General features: G+C 31.4%; 1 protein-coding gene across 4 annotated transcripts; it reads right to left on the bottom strand.

The window, feature by feature from the left end:
- Positions 1-1,410: 1,410 nt before the first annotated feature.
- Positions 1,411-18,050, bottom strand: LOC18604879 (agamous-like MADS-box protein MADS2). 4 transcript variants are annotated; one of them, XM_088804249.1, is made up of 9 exons: positions 17,866-18,050; positions 12,979-13,057; positions 12,611-12,672; positions 12,397-12,496; positions 10,817-10,858; positions 10,691-10,732; positions 10,190-10,326; positions 9,335-9,343; positions 1,411-1,692 (listed from the first exon to the last, which is right to left on the bottom strand). In XM_088804249.1, the coding sequence occupies exons 1-9, from the start codon at positions 18,048-18,050 to the stop codon at positions 1,605-1,607; spliced, it is 744 nt and encodes a 247-aa protein (XP_088660375.1). In that variant the 3' UTR covers positions 1,411-1,604. The 4 variants fall into 4 exon arrangements, with proteins under 4 accessions (XP_088660375.1, XP_088660373.1, XP_017972163.2 ...); XM_088804247.1 differs by lacking the exons at positions 1,411-1,692; positions 9,335-9,343 and adding an exon at positions 9,811-10,077 and having other exon boundaries at positions 12,611-12,675; XM_018116674.2 differs by lacking the exons at positions 1,411-1,692; positions 9,335-9,343 and adding an exon at positions 9,811-10,077.
- Positions 18,051-22,594: the final 4,544 nt, after the last annotated feature.

The following is a 22,594-nucleotide window of genomic DNA, read 5'->3' as shown; positions in this document are numbered from 1 at the left end:
TATAACGATAATTGGCATTTATCTTTCATGCTTCAAACACAAGTTAACACATTCTGCAATGTTTGATGTCATAAGTTCGTATCGCCTAACCGGTGATCGTGCATGTGCCCATCTTTGAGGAAAGAAGAGCTAGATTGGAGAAGAGATGAAACAGAATGGGTAAAATCGAGAGAAAATTAGGCATAGGATTTAAATCACAATAGTTCCATTTCGATAATACGCCAAATTAGCTTCCATGTCATGAACTCAAGCGATTTTTTGTTGTGTGTGATATACGCTCCATCCACCTGTCAACCTAGCCTTTAATTGTAAGGAATTGAAAACGTTTGCCTTTAATTATTACAATTGAAACTTTTGACTTTTAATTGAAAAAGTATCCAAACTTTTAACCGCAATTTAAACATTAAGCTAATTATGGTTAATGCGAAACTTATGGAAGAAAACGAAGCAAAACGCTTGATTTGATAGGTTGAAGTAAACTCAGTTTCTGGTTGATCGGATTGCAATTTGCAAGATTCTTAAATACATATAGACTGGGTTGAGCCTTAGGCTTTATCTATTACTAGTGTCATTTTAGGGCAACCCACCCCAATTTTTTGACAGCAAGCCGGAGAAGGAATATTGCAACACAAACCTAGGACTGCAGATGCTAATTGTGTTTAGTATGGTTGATTTTTTAAAATGACATAATATTTAAGGTAATTTTAAATTATTTAAAAAAAATTTAAAAATTATATTTTTTTAATTACGTCCAATTAAATCTATATATATATATATATATGTTATTTTGAGTTAAATAAACTCTTATGATTAATAGTTCACTAATTGTTGTTAGTCAAAATGTCACGTGATGTTGACGTGGCATGTTGATGTAACATGATGAAATAATCATATGACATTTCAATCTTCATGTTGATGCCACATGCGTATAAAATGAAAAGTGATATTTTGATTAGTGACATTTTGATTAACCATTAATCATAAAAGCTTATTTGACGCATAATAAAAATATAAAGATTTAATTGAAAATAATAGAAGAATAAAAATTTATTTAAATATTTTTGAATAGTTTAAATTTTTTTTCAAATATTGTGATTTTTTTTTATTTCTTGAAAATTTGTTAAAAAGAAGAAGCAAAAGAAAAAAAAATTATGATTGATTAGAGATGAAAGAATACTTAAAATGAGTATTATAAAAAATAAATTTAAATAAAAATGAAATCAAACATTGTGTTATCTAAAGCAATAATACATGTTTTATTTATAATTTTTTCAAAACTAATGCTTAGTTTCTTCAAAACATTTGTTTACTTTGTTTATTTCGGGAAGCAAAAGAATACAAACAACTAACTGAAACTTTAGTAATTATGAAAGATTTGTGAAGACATGCCAAACATATATATATATATATATATTTATACATATATATTGTCATTTATGTCATTACAACTTACAATCATATAAATATGTTTATTGTCTTTCACATAAATATAATTACAAGTTGCATCAAAACTGATGAAAGCAACCAAAAGAAAAAAAAAAAAAAGCAGCAACCAGGTAGATATTTCTACCAGTAAATTATCAATCTTATGTGAGAGTTCTAATTCAGAGCATCCATCCTGGAAAATATCCACACACATTTTGGTTTTGCGCTGCAACATTCATTTCATCCGAAACAACAGGATTATATCTGCACAAAGTAAAAATTGCAATATGATACAGAACAGCATTAGGTGACTAAGCAAATACTGTTGAATTATACAAGGAAACAGGTCAAACGAAGTTAATTGCAAGAAAGATACCCAATTCGGAACGAGGAACTGCCCCCTAGAAGCTGGAAAAATCCCTCTGATTGTGCTGGGAGGCGATTGTATGGGATGTTTTGCCCTCCAGTTTCCCATGCCAGTCGAAAAGGGGGTTGTGCACTTAACTCCTCCAACAAATGAAACAGTATTTGAACAAGGATTAATACAGTAGAAAGTAAAGAAGCAGAGTACTAAAATGGGAGGATGATGATAATCATTGATGAATTCTGAAGACCTGGAGATGTCAAATTGTATTCCACAGGAATCAACTTAATTTTGAAATGACAACACATTATGTTTGTTTCATTTATGAGGTCCGTTATACGGTGCCATCAAGCTTTATTCAAGGTCACATCTTCAATTAGTTCAGTACAACTGAGGTCCTTATTTATCCTTAAATGTTGATCAGACCTTGTTTGGCCATACATTCCTGACCTTGTTTCTAGAAACACATTGAAACTCTTAAATTAAAATTCAACATATGGTGAGAAGTGCTACCTTCCTTCTCAAGGATTTATTGGTTTCAACGAGCATTTGTTCCTGTGCCAGAAATAAGGACAAAGTCAATAAAAAAAGCATGTAATAAAGAACCATAGAAATAAACATAAGCATAAACATTAATACCCTGTTTTGAAGATCACCGAGCTGATCAAGCATGGCTTGACTCTGCAAAGCATTTAAAAGAACAATTTAAGAATATCACCACAAAATAAAACAATTAACTGTGGGCAAAAATAACTATGGCAAAGGACCTCCATCTTTGGCTGATTAGGTTAGGCTGTAGGCCAACAAAAGTTTACCCTTGAAAGATATGATTCATGAACAGCTAGATTTGTCATCTAACCAGCAATGGAACTTGGTGGAAACTACTTTAAAACATAAAGCAAGTTGTTTTAGGCTCAAATTTAATTGCAGCCAATATGCATTATTGTCCTCATGCAATTTCTCTATGACAACTCGAGTAATGGTGCATGCCAATTGCCAATGCATGTTTTATATCAAGTAAACATGTTGAGAAGAGTTCATAAAATAAGCAAGCAACTTTTACAGTTGCTAATGCACTTTCCCTTCGCATTACTATAAAATTATTAAGATACAAATTAGCTGTCTACTTTACAACTTTTAGTAGTGAATCTTCTGAGCCCCATTTTTACCTCCCTTTTGTCTGCAGACAAAACAGGGAGTTTTTAAGGAGTTATGCTTATAACGACTACCAGGTAACTGAGCTCCTTTTAGGCAAGAACTAATCTTGGGCTCAACTTAAAACTTTCAGCCCTATCCTTGGCCACTTTTAGCATAATAGAACAATTTGGACCTAATCTTTTGAGGGCTTCTGTAATTTCCCCTATCCCCCCCCATGGAGTGTATAGCAATTTGTCTTTCATTTTACTGGAAGTAACCTGTTCAGCCTAAAGCTTGCAAGCCCAGCCTGCTTCGTGCCAAATTGAGGCTAAGATTTTTAAACCCAAATTCCACCCAACTTGTTTTGAAGGTATTAATTTATAAAATAAATCATGTATTTTGTTCAATTCTAATATCAAAATATATTTTAAATAGTAATTATTAATATAAAATATATCTTTATTATTTTCAAAATATAGAAATCTAATTCCATGGGCGGCATTTGGATTTTAACACTCCAAGACAAAGAAAGCCTGGGAGCCCACCTGGGCCAACCATGGACACTTGTGACGGGAAGGAAGGTTCATTTCTTTATTCTCATTATCAAAAAATTATCATCAGAGTTATTTCTAGTCTGCTTCATCATTTTGTGCTGTAAGATATTGAATGAACTATCCCAAAACCATATTATATTTTGCTTTTATTAACTTTCCCAAATGAAAGGATCTTTTGATTGATTGAAGTCTTCAATTTTTTCTTCGGGTGCTTTGGTTTCTACAATGGAAATCCATGGTATAAGTAACTTTATTGACAGGACAGGGACAGCAGCAGTGTGTATTTAATATACTATCAGCATTTCAAAATCTAGCAAAGCATCCAACACTTGAGCACCTTTTTTAATAAGAAACGACTCTGCTTATTCATTTTCATCGTAGGTGTTTCTTGTTATGATAAGGGTTATAAGATACTTTTGATGGGTACTAACATCTGTATCTCAGCTGATAACTTTAGTTTGAATTCTAGAGATGGAAATAATGGAAAGCATTGTCGATATCATTTGATGAAACTTTTTTTTTCTTTACCTTGGTAGATCTTATCTGCTTCAAGGATGTCTCCAGTTGATTTTCGAGCTGCTCAAGCTCCTTTGTGTTCAAAGGACCCAAGTCTTCACCAAGAAGGTTTCTACAGCATCCAAAGAATGAATTGAGGGGCATAATTCAACTTGCCCATGTTGTAGCGAAAAGTTTTTCAATAAAAGATGTTCATTTTAGGAGTCCATAAATTGTGTTACGTTACCTCTGAGATCGCTGTAGGACCTCCACTCTTGCTTTTAGCTTCAAACATTCCTGATAACTGCTCTGCTTATGACAGAAAAAGTTACTATTAAATTTACTCATAACCTAACTAACCAAATTATAGTTGCGGCATTAACAGATAAACCCAAAGAAGATCCCAAATTAGAAGACAGTGGAGTGTCCTTTTAATTCAAATTAGACATGACTGACATTGACAAGCAACAAAAGACTTGCTGCTGCGTGTCACTACATGTTGATGGAATTCAATAGATCATGTTCAGTTGCTATCTCTTTTCTAAAATAATAATACAAACTACTGCATCTTGGATTCTTGATTGTCAAAATCGCCATATATAACTTTCAACCTACCTGTGTCTCACTCGCTGATCGGCTGGTGTCCACTGTACTATAACTGCACTTCTGGTATTTTTCAAGTGTTTTCATCATGCTAAGTTCAAAAAGAGGGGAAAAAAAACCAAGGATAATGAAAACATTAGTGCACCAAACGATAAAGAAATGAAACAATCAATTAGTGCACCAAACTAATGCTTGGTAACTTGACACGTATTCATTTTACATGAAAACTGCATACAGATTTACATGAAAGATGCATATATATGTATCCTTACTGATCTGAAATCTTTTAATAGAAGTACCCAAAACCATGCATGATAAGACTTACTTCAATCCTACAACAAGGACTGAAAACATCTCCTGTTAACAAATGATAAAAAAATCTTACAAGCACGCGTGAGGCTATATTTCATTGAGATCTTATACATCATTGGCGCAACTGTCTCCTGTTTCTCATTATTGCATTCTAACTTATCACCAAACCTCTTTTACTTTTCTTTTTTTTTTTTAACAAATTAAACCCTTTTAGTTCAATCTACTGGACTTCTAATTTAACATCTATTCTAAGTTACACATTCACAAATTCTCCACTATCCATTTCTTACCGTAGGACCACCCAATCCTTGTTGATAAATTTGCATGTAGGGATGCAAACATAAGGCTAATGTAGTTTTATCAATTAGCTGTTCTTTTGTTCCAAATTTCTTTTATTCTGTAAACTTTTTTAATGAGTACGTAATTGACTTTAGCCTTATAAAAATGCAAACAAATAAACCATAACCATCTGTTATCACAGAAGTAGTGAAAGAAGTACAAAGCCCAGCAAAGGTGTTTAAGGAGTTCAAACCCTGTTCATATATGTTGCGTTATTTTGAGCATAACTCTTACTCTAAAACTTCAAATGATGTGATTCTTGAATCATTGGAAAACTAAGAGATAGAGCTACAATACTCATGAGATAACTTTACCCATTTCTGTCTTGGAGATGGAGAAAATTATAGTTCAAGTTGATGGAGTGCAGTAGTCAAGGAGAAGAAGACATGAAGCAAAGGGAGCGTTCGATGGGGTGTTTCGTGGCGTCCAGCTGGAAAATTTGAAGAAACAAAATAGAAAAGAGCAGTCTACGAGATGACTAAATTCTTATTGGGCTCTATACTTATTCTAAGCTCATATTAAGAGTTTTTAAGCCAAAATAGTTTAGCTTAGGTAGAATTAAGTTAAGTTAGGTTATAAATAGTTAGTTGAATGAGAAGTTAGGGACATATATACACATTGAGGAGAAATCCTAAGAGAGATTTAAAAAGCTAGAAGTTGAGGCTAAAGATTGAAGATCAAGGCTACAAATATTTTTTTTTCTTTCTTAGCTTTTATTATTTTTGTTACTTTTGATGGATAAAGTTTATATGTTTTTATCTACTTTTGCAGCTATGTCTAGCTAAATTTATTTTTCTAGAATTGCAATTGAACTCACATTTAGTTTAAATTTTTAATCTCTTTCTAGCTTATTTTCAATAGAATTGAATTGTTTATTCTAATTTGTTCTTAATGCTTTTAATTGCCTAATCACTAATTAAATTGATCTAGGAACTAAAAAAAACTTGGGAAAGGAAGTTTAGTGTAAACTAAAATTGAAATAGCATATGATCATATTTATTTGATTGAATGAATAAATTGATTTGTGTATAGGATAGAAATACACCTATATGCCGTTTATAGTTAACATTAGAGTCTGAATTTAATGAATTTATTTTAATTTCAATTCACATAGAAATATAGTGTTTTGGTTAAGGTAGATATTTTTATAAGAGACTTAGGAGAGCATTATAAATAATTGAGGACTCTAGGTTAGCAACTCAACCCATTAGATTAAGTTAAGAGAGAGAGGTAAGATTTACATGAAGTGTGAGGGATATTGTAATCCTAAGCTTTCTCCAATTTGATCTTTTTTCTTTGATTATTAGTGTGAATTAGTTTAGTTTTAGTTGATTAGTTTTTAGTTTAATTAGTTATTAAAATTTTGATTGTTTGAATAAAACTAAATTGTTTTAATTTTAGTACTTAGTAAATTTTTAGAACAATTCTCTTAGAGATCAATACTCTGCTTACTAATATACTATCTGTTCGATACATATACTTGCGTAGGTAAAATTTTACTTTTGCTTCTAAGTACGAGATTACATTGAATGGAGATGCTGGGTATGGGATAGAGTTGGGTGAGGACAAGTTCGTAGTAAATTTGGCTGAAAGGACTTGTTCTTGTAAGAGGTACAATTTGTTTAGAAATGGGCATGGCCTGTAACAACTGTTTCCATTGACGTAAAAAAGGTCTAGTCAAACATCAAAACCCATATGCCATTCAAACAACAAAACCCACTAAAAACACAACAAAAAATTCAACAATTTATCAGTCAAAAAGTTCAAACAACAAACCCCACTCAACTATTTTTTTCAATTTACCTCTTCATGCAGTTATGAAGTTGTCGCTGTGAGTAAATACTTTGCTCTGAACTTGTTCGAACACTTTGCTAGCTTTGGGAATGACAATTCTCTACCTCAGTAGAAGACGGTGTGTAATATCCCTAGCATTTCAGCAATTCAAGGTTAAAAGGAGATGAAACATCATTTCGTGTAAAACACGAAAAGATAGTTTTGTTAGAAAGTCTTTTCTATCAAGTCAAAATGGTTCAAATTATGACATGGCGTGTAACAACTTTTTCATCTAACGTGTAACAACTATATTTTCCAATATCACGTGTAATAACTAAATTTTCAATATCACATATTACAATTATATTTTTCAACATAGAGTGTAACAACTACATTTTTTAACATGATGTGTAACAATTATATCCAACATAGTTTGTAACAACTATTTTTCAACATGGCGTGTAAGACTACATTTTTCAATATGGCATGCAAAAACTTTTCAACGTGACTTGCAATAACTAAATTTTCAACATGACATGTAACATTACATTTTTCAATATGGTACGTAACAACAAAATTTTCAAAATGACATGTAACAACTAAATCTTCAACTTGACATGTAACAACTACATTTTTTAGTATGGTGCCCAAAATTAAATTTTCAATAGGACGTATAATAATTAAATCTTCAACATGGCGTGTAACAACTACATTTTTCAATATGGAGTGTAACAACTAAATTTTCAACATAATATCTAACAACTACATTTTTCAATATTGTATGTGACAACTAAATTTTAAACATAACGTGTAATAACTATATTTTCAACATGACGTGTAACAATCATTTCCAACATAGCCTGTAACAACTAAATTTTAGAACATGGCGTGTAATATTACATTTTTCAACATGATGTTAACCACATTTTTCCACCTAAAGTAACAATAACATTTTCCAACATGCCGTGTAACAAATATTTAGAAAATGACGTATAATAACATCATTTTTTTGACATGCCATGAAACAACTTTTTCAACCATTGCATTTAAAACACATTAAACAGGTCTGCCCTCTCACATATTTGCATATTCTTAAGAGAAGTTCATAGACACTCAAAAATCATACAAATCTTGGCATATCAACACTTTGTACAAATCATTAGCAACACTTTATATTAATCATTAATAAATTAACATACAATGAAAATGGCTAACACTTCATATATAAATCATCCACTCGATTTATAGGTTTAACGGTAAGGTAATGTTCTTCATTGAATTTTTTGCTCAATAAAGAGGTAGCTCAAGGCTTGTGGGGTATGGAAATTTTGACACCTTGCTCATTGACTCATGGAAACAACATTGGAACATGTCTCTAATGAGCTCGATTAGAACGGTGATTGGCATTTGTCTTACATGCTTCAAACACGAGTTAACACATTCCGCAATGTTTGATGTCATAAGTTCGTATTAGCTTACTGGTGACCGTGCATGTGCCCATCTTTGAGGAAAAAAGAGTTAGATCGGAGAAGAGATGTAATAGAATTAGGCATAGGATTTAGATCACAATAGTGTCGTTTTGATAACATGCCAAGTTAGTTGCCATGTCATCAACTTAAACGATTTTTTGTCGCGTGTGATACACGCTCCATCCACCTGTCAACCTAGCTCTTATTTGTAAGGAATTGAAAACGTTTGATATTTAATTGTTACAATTGAAACTTTTGACATTTAATTGAAAAAGTATCCAAACTTTTAACCTCAATTTAAACATTAAGCTAATTATGGTTAATACGAAACTGATGGAAGAAAAAGAAGCAAAACGCTTGATTTGATAGGTTGAAGTAAACTCAGTTTCTGGTTGATTGGATTGCAATTTGCAAGTTTCTTAAATACATATAGGTTGGGTTGAGCCTTAGGCTTTATCTATTACTAGTATCATTTTAGGGCAGCCCACCCCAATTTTTTGACACCAAGCCAAAGAGGGATTATTGCAACACAAACCTATGACCGCATATGCTAATTGTGTTTGGTATGGTTGATTTTTTAAAATGACATAATATTTAAGATAATTTTAAATTATTTAAAAAAATTATATTTTTTAATTACGTCCAATTAAATCTATATATATATATATATATGTTATTTTGAGTTAAATAAACTCTTATGATTAATAAATAATTCACTAATTGTTGTTAGTCAAAATATCATGTGTCGTTGACTTGACATATTAATGTAACATGATGAAATGATCATATGACATTTCAATCTTCATGTCGATGCCATATGGGTATTAAATGAAAAGTGATATTTTGATTAGTGACATTTTGATTAATCATTACTCATAAAAAGCTTATTTGACACATAATAAAAATACAAAGACTTAATTAAAAATAACAAAAAAATAAAAATTTATTTAAATTTTTTTGAATAGTTTAAATGTTTTTACAAATATTGTGATTTTTATTTTTTTTTATTTCTTGAAAAATTGTTTAAAAGAAGAAGCAAAAGAAAAAAAAGTTATGATTGATTAAAAATGAAAGAATACTTAAAAGGAGTATTATAAAAAATAAATTTAAATAAAAATGAAATCAAACATTGTGTTATCTAAAGCAATAATACATGTTTTATTTATAATTTTTTTCAAAACTATTGCTTAGTTTCTTCAAAACATTTGTTTAGTTTTTTATTTCGGGAAGCAAGAGAATTAATACAAACAACTAACTGAAACTTTAGTAATTATGAAAGATTTGTGAAGACATGCCAAACATATATATATATATATATATATATATATATATATTTATACATATATATTGTCATTTATGTCATTACAACTTACAATCATATAAATATGTTTATTGTCTTTCACATAATTATAATTACAAGTTGCATAAAAACTGATGAAAGCAACCAAAAGAAAAAAAAAAAGCTGCAACCAGGTAGATATTTCTACCAGTAAATTATCAATCTTATGTGAGACTTCTAATTCAGAGCATCCATCCTGGAAAGTATCCACACACATTTTGGTTTTGCGCTGCAACATTCATTTCATCCGAAACAACAGGATTATATCTGCACAAAGTAAAAATTGCAATATGATACAGAACGGCATTAGGTGACTAAGCAAATACTGTTGAATGATACAAGGAAACAGGTCAAACGAAGTTAATTGCAAGAAAGATACCCAATTTGCAACGAGGAACTGCCCCCTAGAAGCTGGAAAAATCCCTCTGATTGTGCTGGAAGGCGATTGTATGGGATGTTTTGCCCTCCAGTTTCCCATGCCAGTCGAAGATGGGGTTGTGCACTTAACTCCTCCAACTAATGAAACAGTATTTGAACAAGGATTAATACAGCAGAAAGTAAAGAAGCAGAGTACTAAAATGAGAGCATGATGATAATCATTGATGAATTCTGAAGACCTGGAGATGTCAAATTGTATTCCACAGGAATCAACTTAATTTTGAAATGACAACACACTATGTTTGTTTCATTTATGAGGTCCGTTATACGGTGCCATCAATCTTTATTCAAGGTCACATCTTCAATTAGTTCAGTACAACTGAGGTCCTTATTTATCCTTAAATGTTGATCAGACCTTGTTTGGCCATACATTCCTGACCTTGTTTCTAGAAACACATTGAAACTCTTAAATTAAAATTCAACATATGGTGAGAAGTGCTACCTTCCTTCTCAAGGATTTATTGGTTTCAACGAGCATTTGTTCCTGTGCCAGAAATAAGGACAAAATCAATAAAAAAAGCATGCAATAAAGAACCATAGAAATAAACATAAGCATAAACATTAATACCCTGTTTTGAAGATCACCGAGCTGATCAAGCATGGCTTGACTCTGCAAAGCATTTAAAAGACCAATTTAAGAATATCACCGCAAAATAAAACAATTAAATGTGGGCAAAAATAACTATGGCAAAGGACCTCCATCTTTGGCTGGTTAAGTTAGGCTGTAGGCCAACAAAAGCTTACCCTGTAAAGAAATGATTCATGAATAGCTAGATTTGTCATCTAACCAGCAATGGAACTTGGTGGAAACTACTTTAAAACATAAAGCAAGTTGTTTTAGGCTCAAATTTAATTGCAGCCAATATGCACTATTGTCCTCATGCAATGTCTCTATGACAACTCGACTAATGGTGCATGCCAATTGCCAAAGCATGTTTTATATCAAGTAAACATGTTCAGAAGAGTTCATAAAATAAGCAAGCAACTTTTACAGTTGCTAATGCACTTTCCCTTCGTATTACTATAAAATTATTAAGATACAAATCAGCTGTCTACTTTACAACTTTTAGTAGTGAATCTTCTGAGCCCCATTTTTTCCTCCCTTTTGTCTGCAGACACAACAGGGAGTTTTTAGGGAGGTATGCTTATAAGGAGTACCAGGTAACTGAGCTCCCTTTAGGCAGGAACTAATCTTGGGCTCAACTTGAAAGTTTCAGCCCTATCCTTGGCCACTTTTAGCATAATAGAACAATTTGGACCTAATCTTTTGAGGGCTTCTGTAATTTCCCCTTTCCCCCACCATGGAGTGTATAGCAATTTGTCTTTCATTTTGCCGGAAGTAACTTGTTCAGCCTAAAGCATGCAAGCCCAGCCTGCTTCGTGCCAAATTGAGGCTAAGATTTTTAAACCCAAATTCCACCCAACTTGTTTTGAAGGTATTAATTTATAAAATAAATCATGTATTTTAATTCAATTCTAATATTAAAATATATTTTAAATAGTAATTATTAATATAAAATATATCTTTATTATTTTCAAAATATAGAAATCTAATTCCATGGGCGGCATTTGGATTTAACTCCCCAAGACCAAGAAAGCCTGGGAGCCCACCTGGGCCAACCATGGACACCTGTGACGGGAAGGAAGGTTCATTTCTTTATTCTCATTATCAAAAAATTATCATCAGAGTTTTTTCTAGTCTGCTTCATCATTTTGTGCTGTAAGATATTGAATTAACTATCCCAAAACCATATTATATTTTGCTTTTATTAACTTTCCCAAATGAAAGGATCTTTTGATTGATTGAAGTCTTCAATTTTTTCTTCGGGTGCTTTGGTTTCTACAATGGAAATCCATGGTATAAGTAACTTTATTGACAGGACAGGGACAGCAGCAGTGTGTATTTAATATACTATCAGCATCTCAAAACCTAGGAAAGCATCCAACACTTGAGCACCTTTTTTAATAAGAAAAGATTCTGCTTATTCATTTTCATCGTAAGCGTTTCTTGTTATGATAAGGTTTAGAAGATACTTTTGATGGGTACTAACATCTGTATCTCAGCTGATAACTTTAGTTTGAATTCTAGAGATGGAAATAATGGAAAGCATTGTCGATATCATTTGATGAAACTTTTTTTTTCTTTACCTTGGTAGATCTTATCTGCTTCAAGGATGTCTCCAGTTGATTTTCGAGCTGCTCAAGCTCCTTTGTGTTCAAAGGACCCAAGTCTTCACCAAGAAGGTTTCTACAGCATTCAAAGAATGAATTGAGGGGCATAATTCAACTTGCCCATGTTGTAGCGAAAAGTTTTTCAATAAAAGATGTTCATTTTAGGAGTCCATAAATTGTGGTACGTTACCTCTGAGATCGCTGTAGGACCTCCACTCTTGCTTTTAGCTTCAAATATTCCTGATAACTGCTCTGCTTATGACAGAAAAAGTTACTGTTAAATTTACTCATAACCTAACTAACCAAATTATAGTTGCGGCATTAACAGATAAACCCAAAGAAGATCCCAAATTAGAAGGCAGTGGAGTGTCCTTTTAATTCAAATTAGACATGACTGACATTGACAAACAATAAAAGACTTGCTGCTGCGTGTCACTACATGTTGATGGAATTCAATAGATCGTGTTCAGTTGCTACCCCTTTTCTAAAATAATAGTACAAACTACTGCATCTTGGATTCTTGATTGTCAAAATCGCCATATATAACTTTCAACCTACCTGTGTCTCACTCGCTGATCGGCTGGTGTCCACTGTACTATAACTGCACTTCTGGTATTTTTCAAGTGTTTTCATCATGCTAAGTTCAAAAAGAGGGGAAAAAAAACCAAGGATAATGAAAATATTAGTGCACCAAACGATAAAGAAATGAAACAATCAATTAGTGCACCAAACTAATGCTTGGTAACTTGACACGTATTCATTTTACATGAAAACTGCATACATATTTACAGATATATGCATCCTTACCGACGTGAAATCTTTTAATAGAAGTACCCAAAACCATGCATGATAAGACTTACTTCAATCCTACAACAAAGACTGAAAACTTCTCCTGTTAACAAATGATAAAAAATCTTACAAGCACGAGTGAGGCTATATTTCATTGAGATCTTATGCATCATTGGCGCGACTGTCTCCTGTTTCTCCTTATTGCATTCTAACATATCACCAAACCTCTTTTACTTTTCTTTTCTTTTTTTTTTTTTAACAAATTAAACCCTTTTAGATCAATCTACTGGACTTCTAATTTAACATCTATTCTAAGTTACACATTCACAAATTCTCCACTATCCATTTCTCACCGTAGGAGCACCCAATCCTTGTTAATAAATTTGCGTGTAGGGATGCAAACATAAGGCTAAAGTAGTTTTATCAATTAGCTGTTCTTTTGTTTCAAATTTCTTTTATTCTGTAAACTTTTTTAATGAGTACGTAATTGACTTTAGCCTTATAAAAATGCAAACAAATAAACTACAACCACTTGTTAGCACAGACGTAGTGAAAGAAGTACAAAGCCCAGTTAAGGGCTTCAATGACCTTAAAAACAGTTCAGCTGTGTTTTTATTAGTACAAGCTAGAACTTATGGCTAGTGTATTGAATACTATCAGCAACAATATCATGGCTTTGGTGGGATCATATTGAATACTATCTGGAGTTACCTACCTTTTAATACCCAAAAATAAGAAAATTTTTTATTTTTGAATACAAACAAAAAGGAAATGGAAGATTGTAAGTTGTAACTGTATCAAACTTGATTCCCTACTAAAAAACCCTACAAAAATATTCCTAATCAAACTGTTTCCCTGCTAAAAAAATCCTACCAGAACATTCCTAATCTTTATTTATAACCATTTAACCTTAAAGGTTAAACTAATACATGACCATTTAGATGGCCATAAAAGAGTACAATACAAATGGGGACCTCTTGATCTTCGCCGGGGCAGCTTAGTTTTGTAACTTGAATAAGTTGAAAGCCTATGATCTTGTGCTTACATGTGTAAGCTTCTTGCTTTCAATGATACTTAACACTATATATAATATCTACACCCGAACATTTGTTTTATTGGTTGGTGTATGATCTCTTTTTCAAAAAGAGTCTCCAAATATATAAAAAAAATCACTATATATAATATCTATATATTTTTTGAGAACTCTATGTTGAATGATATAGTAAACCTAAAAAAACTTGAATATTAGAAATTAAGCCCTGGGTAGCAAAAAATAATTAAATATTGGGAATTTATTGAAATAATTAAATAATTAGATATCTAAATCTTAGAGTGAAAGTAATCATCTTTTTGTGTCATCTTTTAGGCTAATTTTAAACATGTTTGAACTATGAAAAGATTCCAATTGAATTTTCTCAAATCTATTCTTACTAATTAGTTTATATGAATGAACTCAATTTCATTTTGCATAAAATTTAAAAAGCAAAATTAAGTTACTCAAATTGAGACCAAACAGACTAATCTAAGTTAAACTCTACTAAGGGTATCTATGGCATGTAAGTTTCATGAGACAGAAGTCAATACTTTAATTTTGAATGAAGATTAAAGGTTTTTTCACAAGCTATAACCATGGAAAGTAATAGCATACCCATATAACCTACGCTACCACCATTCTCTTGACAAAAGATGGTGATGACGTGCGTTTAGCACAATAAAAAGACCACATCCCACAACAATACTTTTGTTCCAAAATTGATAACTCATCCTTTGTACTTTATCCCTTGATTCTTGAAATTACATTGATTGAACAATTCACCTAAACATTGTATAAAATGTCCAAAGTCTACACTGAACAACTAATATATTTTTGCTTTTTTTTTCCTTTTCTTTTGTACATTTATAAACTGCAAAATCTCTTATCAGTAAATTTCATAATTTGTCTCATCATGCAGCAATCCTACATGAAAATAGAGATATTCCTCGGAATTTTTCTTTGAGAAAGCTCATATGAGCTCCTAAGCTCCAAGTAAATAGAGAGTTTGTTTCTTATCAAATATGATTTTTTTTTAAATGTAAGTGAACATTAATTTTCCAAGGAAATAACAGATAGATTGTCCATAAAATCACATTTACTACAGTTAGTAGCTTATTGACTTAAGAAAACCAATATATTTGATGAGGATATATATATAGCCTGTTTCCAAATCTCACTATCCCAACTTCTAATATGTTATGACGACATACCCTCTCAGCTGTTTTGGTCCAAATAACATATATCCCACTCATCACATAAACCTCTAATGACTTGAAAAATGAGTTTTCCAAATTGACAGTATCGAAACCAAGCCCTCAAACTTGGGCTTTCCTACTAGATAAACTTATTAATAACAAACCTGAGGGTAATACGTCCTGCAGATCAGTGCGACTACTGCAGAATGTTACAAAATTTAAGAATGTAATTGGAGCTTAATCTCTAATTTTTTATGAAATTATTGCTAGTTTAATATGTCTTCCCTTTGCTTTTCCACAAAAAGTAATGTTACATGAAATTGGAACAAAAAATTGTCACTTTTCTCCTGACGTCTACCTTGTAACTTAAAAAAAACAGAGAAGGAATATAAGACCAAATAATCATCTCCCTAAAGACTGTCTTAATAGCTAATATCCGTCTATGGTAGGTGTTTGATATTTAGGTAATTTTGTTGTCAACATATTTAAGTAGATGCAATAAACGGAAAGATAGAGAAGTAGGTGGTTGATTGGCTCAATATAAAATTGGCCTTTGCCAAAAATATATAGTATATATAAAAAAAATCAGTATTAACATAATAATAAATGAAAAGACTCATGGCAACACATTTTAGGGATAGACAATGAGACAAGATGTAGAGAAAGAAGATTTGAGTCCATTTGATACATAGCAGGATTATATATGAAAAACTATTTTCAGTATCATTTATGCACAAGACAATTCCACGGTGCTAATAGAAATGATGACTGCTAAGAGCTAAGTTGAAAAATTGATACAAGATTCAAAGCATTCTAGGCATTATTCTTTTCAAATAATATCTTAGAAGAAAATTTTTGCTACTATTCTGTATGTCACCTTGCTACATATCTAGGGCTCCACAACCAATAGTTACCCTTCTCAAACATCAAAATTATTAGATTGATATCTTGTTGAATGGAAGACAAGATCCTTAAGTCTAGATCCTTTTATATTAGCATAATAATCACATGTATTATAAAGTAATAATATATAAATATTCAAAAAAATTGTTTTGGATTGGTTGGGAAAAATCATCTTTAATGATCATCTTGAAACCATTTAGAGGAATTGATTTCTGTATTTCCTAAAAATTATTCATGTATAGTAAATAACAAGAAGAAGATGGTGATGAAGAAGAGAGATTTGGAAGGTTAAATAAAGTGAAATATAGCTCTCTTTTTCCCCTAGGTTGTTGGTTTCTCTTGTGTTTTATAGAGGTGACAAAGGGTTTGGTTAGATCAAACTTAAAGTTGCTGACCGTTATTGGTGATCCAGAAACGTTAATTAGTATGACTTTAATATGTTTAAAAGCTTTGCTTCAAAAAAGAAAAGTAAATCTTGTAAACAAATAAAAGAAAACTTAGCCAAGATCCTTGTCTTACTGCTAAGAATTTCTACAAGTTTGCAGCTTTAGAAGTAAAGAAGCAGCCCTCGCTCTCTGAAATGGTTATTTTATTGTACCACAAAGTGCAGCAGACTTGCACTGCAAAAACATCACATCTCTGGCTACAAATCTTAACAGTAAAACCCTGTTAATTGCCCACCTTATTGTCTAGAAAACTACTAGCTGGGATCAGGCAGGACTAGCTGCTTTGATCTTCATCCATCACTTCTCAAAGGCCAAGCCCTAATACCCCCATCAATTTTAAATACCTAACAAGGGCTATAGACACCAATTCACTTCTGAAAACTGGTTTTACAGTAAACTGGAAATAAATTGAAGAAAACTATGTATAATTCATAAGGGCTATTATCCATAGGTTAAAAAGGGTGATCCATCAGAAGAAAGACACTAAACAAATTCTTTTGTAATAAATTTCTTTCGCAAAAAAAAAAGAAAAAATTTCCTTTTTAATAACCTTTAAGAACTTATAATAGAAAGAATGTTTTAGAGCAAGAACAATGAAAGCGAATAAGTTAAAGAAAAGCAGCAATGAAAGAGAAAGAAAGAGCAAGAGGATCTTCTTAAGAACAGCTTTCAGAAGCTGTACCTTAATTTTTTTAAAAAAGAAAATCAAAACCCAAACCATAAAATGGAAAGAAATCAAGAGGAAAAACAAAACATGTCTTTTCTTATTAAAACTTCTCAAACCTTAGCAAAAGTTTCTAAAAATCTGGCGTAGCTCACCAAAAGTACAGATCTTTGCATATAAACAAAAACCAAAAAAGACTTTCCTTACCCAAAGACCCCAACTGCATAATCATATGTGTTATAACATTTACAGAAAGCATAAAAATACAATCTATACAAACATATATTTTGACATATATATATAGATACATACATACATATACATGTATGTACACACACAAACAAAAAAACAAAAAAAAAAGGGAGAGAGTGAGAATGAGAAAGAGTCATAAAAGGAGGAAGAAATGGAATATACCTAGAGCTGCTGCAAAACTCATAGAGCTTGCCGCGGTTAGAAAAAACGATAAGAGCAACCTCAGCATCACAGAGAACTGAGAGCTCATAGGCTTTCTTGAGCAACCCATTTCTTCTCTTAGCAAATGTAACTTGCCTGTTAATTTTGTTTTCTATTCTCTTCAACTCAACTCTCCCTCTCCCCATTTTTTCTTGCTTTCTATCCTTCTTCTCACCTACCTTCTCTCCTCTCTTCACCCGTCTTTCTAGTCTTAGTTAAGAGGTGAAAGAACTTTTTGTGGGTTGAGGTTCTTTAGGGTACTAAAAGGGATAAAAAGGGAGTTAATGGTAGGAGAGAGAGAGAGAGTAAATAGAAAGAACCTGAGACTGAAATGTTAAGTCATGTACACATATTATTCTGAGCTTTTTTATGTTTGGTTATTTTATCCTTGCATTTTGATCAGTTTCAACTTTCCGGCTCTCGCTCCCACATACACCCCCCACACTGACATTAATTAAACTACTAATATTCTTCTGACCAACATAAAAGGAAAAATTAAAACTCAATAATCTCACATATTTTAATTTTTCATATATCAATTATGATTATGTATATATAAGAGGTTGTTAGAATGAATGCAGCTAACACATGGGTTGAAGAAGGCAAAATGTACATGGAATAGGGAAATGTACTTCTACATTGGTTCTTATTGTTTTACTATGCAATATCTGTGTTAAAGTGGTGAGCTTAATTAGAAATGTCTAGTGGACTTCAACCCTAATCTTAAAAGTGATAAACTTACACGTGTCGAGCTCTTAGCAGAGGATCACAGCTGTGTCTGGTATCCATTTTCCCTTTGAAGGTAATGTGCAGTAACCTCTGTTTTTACCCCTTTCCTCTGGGTTTTTTTTTCTTTTTTCTTAAAAAATAATTTATAACTGTACTTCCTTTCCACATTTTTGTTGGAGAGGCGTTCTTAAAAAAAGGCTTTGATTAGTGATAGTTTTAAGCAGCTGCAATACTTGGACATTGGTTTTTGGTTAGGCCCTAACTCATGAAATGGATAAATGCATATTTCATATACCAGAAACTTGCATTTTAAATGATAATAATCATTATGATGTCTCGAAAGGCAGTATAAGTTGAGTGGGGACAATTCACCATACTCAACTTTTCAAAATGAATAGCTTTTATATGTATATATATTATAATAAAATAATTTTAGTATTTTTCCTATGTTGACACCAATTTAATTAGTCAATAAATTAAAGAAGAGATTTAATTTCCTTTTACTACGAGTACAATTTTAACTTGTGAGTTTAAAGAATTTTTTGGCATGTATTTTTAGTAATCTTTGGTTCATTTTTGTTTATTACTTTTTGAAAATTCTCCTTTTCATTTTATTGTCATCACAATTACAAGTTATAAATTTGTTCTTTCTTATTTCTATAATACACATCATGTGGGAGTTTGGTTCAATTTTATTTTAATTTTTTTCTAACTATATAATTGATTGGTTTGTTTTGTTCACTAGTTGATCCTACTAGATGTAATACCCATGTGGATAGTTATTTGATAGTGTGAATGTAATCTTGATAAAAAAAAAAGAACAATTTATGTATTATTTATCAATGTGAACTGCTTACATGGTATTTTAAGATTTTGATTGGAATGAAGAAAAATAATGTAGTACCAATTAAGAATAACTTTTCATTTTGGATAAATTGTTAAAAAAATTATTTATTCGAAAGTTTTATTATATTTTGTTGCATTTTATATTTTATTTTTTCAATATTATATGAAATAAAAAAGATAACATGAACACTATTATATTAGAACCATGCCATGCACTGACATAAGTTCTTGGCTCCGTCAATGATGAAATGGTTTTCTTTTACAAGACGATTGTTGGGATGGGGAAAGGGAGAGTTGCTTGGCTCAAACCCAAAACCTACATGTCTTTTCAAAAGAAGGTTGGAGTGTTGTAACATAAGAATTTAAGTTTTGAAGCATCGAGTAGTTGATGTGAATGGAGATTAACGATCATATACTATGCTTTCTTGATTCCACTTTGTAAACAACCTTGTGCACAAGATGATTATGGGCGTCAAGTTGGAAATTTTGTCTTGAGATCATGACCAGGAAAGAGAAAATTTTAGATAAGAGGATTAAAACAAAATTTTACCATCTTTTTAGATGGAAATTATTACTTTACATATTTTTAAGAACCAAGGGTAAAACCTTGGTTGTTTAAATTAACTTATTCTTAATACTAAACATCAATATCAATAACTGAAATAAAGATTGAAAGAGCTCTAGCAAATTGCAATTCAAGACCAAGTGATAGCTTAATGATATTTCATATTTATACATCTTATTTATTTCGTAACTTGCAAAAAGAAATTCTTTCGAATATATGTTTCTAATTTGAAAGACAAAAATTAAAGAATTGAATGACCCCTGATTTTCTTGTTCTTAGAAATTATTATGATCCAAGTTGGATGAAATCATGTAAACTTGAATAAGAAAAAAATTAATGACATGGATGTAACTTGAATAAAAAATATTTATGTGATAAAATGGATATACAAAAACCCTAATGGAGAAGACGGAGCGGCAAGGTTGTCCATAGTTGCTGTCATCTGAGCAGTGACGTGTCAATTTCTGAGTGGATAGATGTTCAGTGCTGCCAAAATGATTTAGAGCGAAAAAACCTTTTCACAGTTTTAACAGTGCCGTACTGACTTAACGGCTGTAAGATGCCCAACAATTTACTCTGCAGAAGGACACGTGTCGACATGGGTAAAGCCTATTATCCTACGGTAAAATTCAGATTCAACGTTGGAAGACATGACACGTTTTCATGGGGCAAGATTTTGTTTTGTGAGAAACTAACGAACCGGTTCGTTATTTGTTTTAACTCTAAAGTTACGGACTTTCACTAACGACCAACAAAACAGAAACGTGATTTAACCAAGAACAGAAAAGCAATTCTTTAAGTGTATATATATATATATATATATATATATGAGATAAAATAAATTCGTGATTAATGGATTGTTATAATAGTACAAATGTATAATTTTCTCTCTTATCTTGTTATAGAGGGTTACATTTTAGATAATTTTAGAAAAAAGCTATTAATAGTTGAATTCAAAATATTTTTTTGTTGAAGTGAATGAAAATAAATTAAATCATTTCCTCATTGATATACAAAATAACTCCATTAGATATAGCATGTGCTTATATGTATGTAATAATATACAATATGTTAGCTATAATTTGAAATTCTTTCTCTCTCTCTCTTTCTCTCTCTCTCTCTCTCTCTCTCTATATATATATATATATATATATATTTGTTTAACCATTCAAATTTAAAAGTTTTTATCTATATATAGCACACTTTAACCACTTAAACATAATTTTAAAATGATTGTTTTTTGGTTAAAGTGCATATGAATTTGTTGTGAAAATAATGGAATAACCTTTAAAAAGTTACTCAAGATTTTACACAATTAATGAAATAAAGAAAGAAAAAAATTCAAACATACTTGCAAGAATACAAAAAATTTACATGATTTGGTCTTTTTGATGACTTATGTCTACAGCTACTATGGTAGATAAAGCTTTAAAAGGTCGATCCCTTTTAACCTGAGAGAAAAACTAACCCTTGTTGCCAGCTAGGGATCGACTCCCCTCGTTTAAAAGGTTGATCCCTCATTCATAAGGAGGACTTTTCTATAGCTAGGGATAGACCCCTTTTGGTAAAGGGTTGATCCTTGAAATGTGGCAAGTGTACATTTATGATTGTCAATGCATAGTTTTGACATTAAATGATCTCCAATGACTCCAAAGGTTTTCCAAGCTATAAATTGAAGCTTCCTACCATATTTTTGAAGTAAGAAGACTAAGAAAAAAACTTCTAAACAAGAGAGCAACTCACAAATCTTCATATCACTTTTTCTCTCTCTCTCTACACTTAAGTCTTCCACGTACTTGAGCTTTGAGCTAAATTTCTTCATTCCACATTTATTACTCTTGATATTTCCTGTACCCATTAAGTACATTTGCCTTAAAGAGGCTTTCTTGTTGTTCTCATCATTATTTACTGTACCATCGAAAAAGTTATACCTTAACCATTAAAAGGTAGTTTTGATTATACCTTAACCATTAAAAGGTAATGTTTATTATATCTTAAATATTGAAAAGGTAGTGTTGATTATACCTTAACTGTTGAAAACGTAAAGGGTTTAAACTTTAACCTTGAAAAGGTTTTGTAAAAGTTACACTTAAAATTTGAAAAAATATTTTTCATAGTGGATTTAGAACTCCTTAACTCGCTAAAAGAGAAGATGTAGGCAAAGAGACCGAATCTCTATAAAATATTTTTCATTTTTTTTTGAAAGGATAAAATATTTTGTGTTTTTTTTTTGAAAGGATAAAATATTTTGTGTTAATTTCTCTTTTTCATTTCTAGTTTGGATTTCTGAAAAATATTTGTTAATAAGGTTTGATTTTGCTTAAAATGTTTTGAAAAGAATTTCTGAAACTCACACTCACTTGAAAGTGATAAATTTTTCAAATTTGTAAAAAGTTTCAAAAATCCAATTCACTCTCTTCTTGAATTTTCATTGTTAATTGAGCTAACAATCTTCACAATCGGTTCCCATGTATGAATGCTCCTTGGGTTAACTCCTAAAGGAATGCCAAGTTAGATTAAAGGAATCGATACATCTGCATCGTAAAGTGT

Source organism: Theobroma cacao, chromosome 3 (assembly GCF_053813885.1).
Source record: "Theobroma cacao isolate CCN51 chromosome 3, ASM5381388v1, whole genome shotgun sequence".
Lineage (NCBI taxonomy): Eukaryota > Viridiplantae > Streptophyta > Magnoliopsida > Malvales > Malvaceae > Theobroma > Theobroma cacao.
Note: the sequence above shows the minus strand (reverse complement) of the source record. Positions and strands in the feature narration are given on the sequence as shown.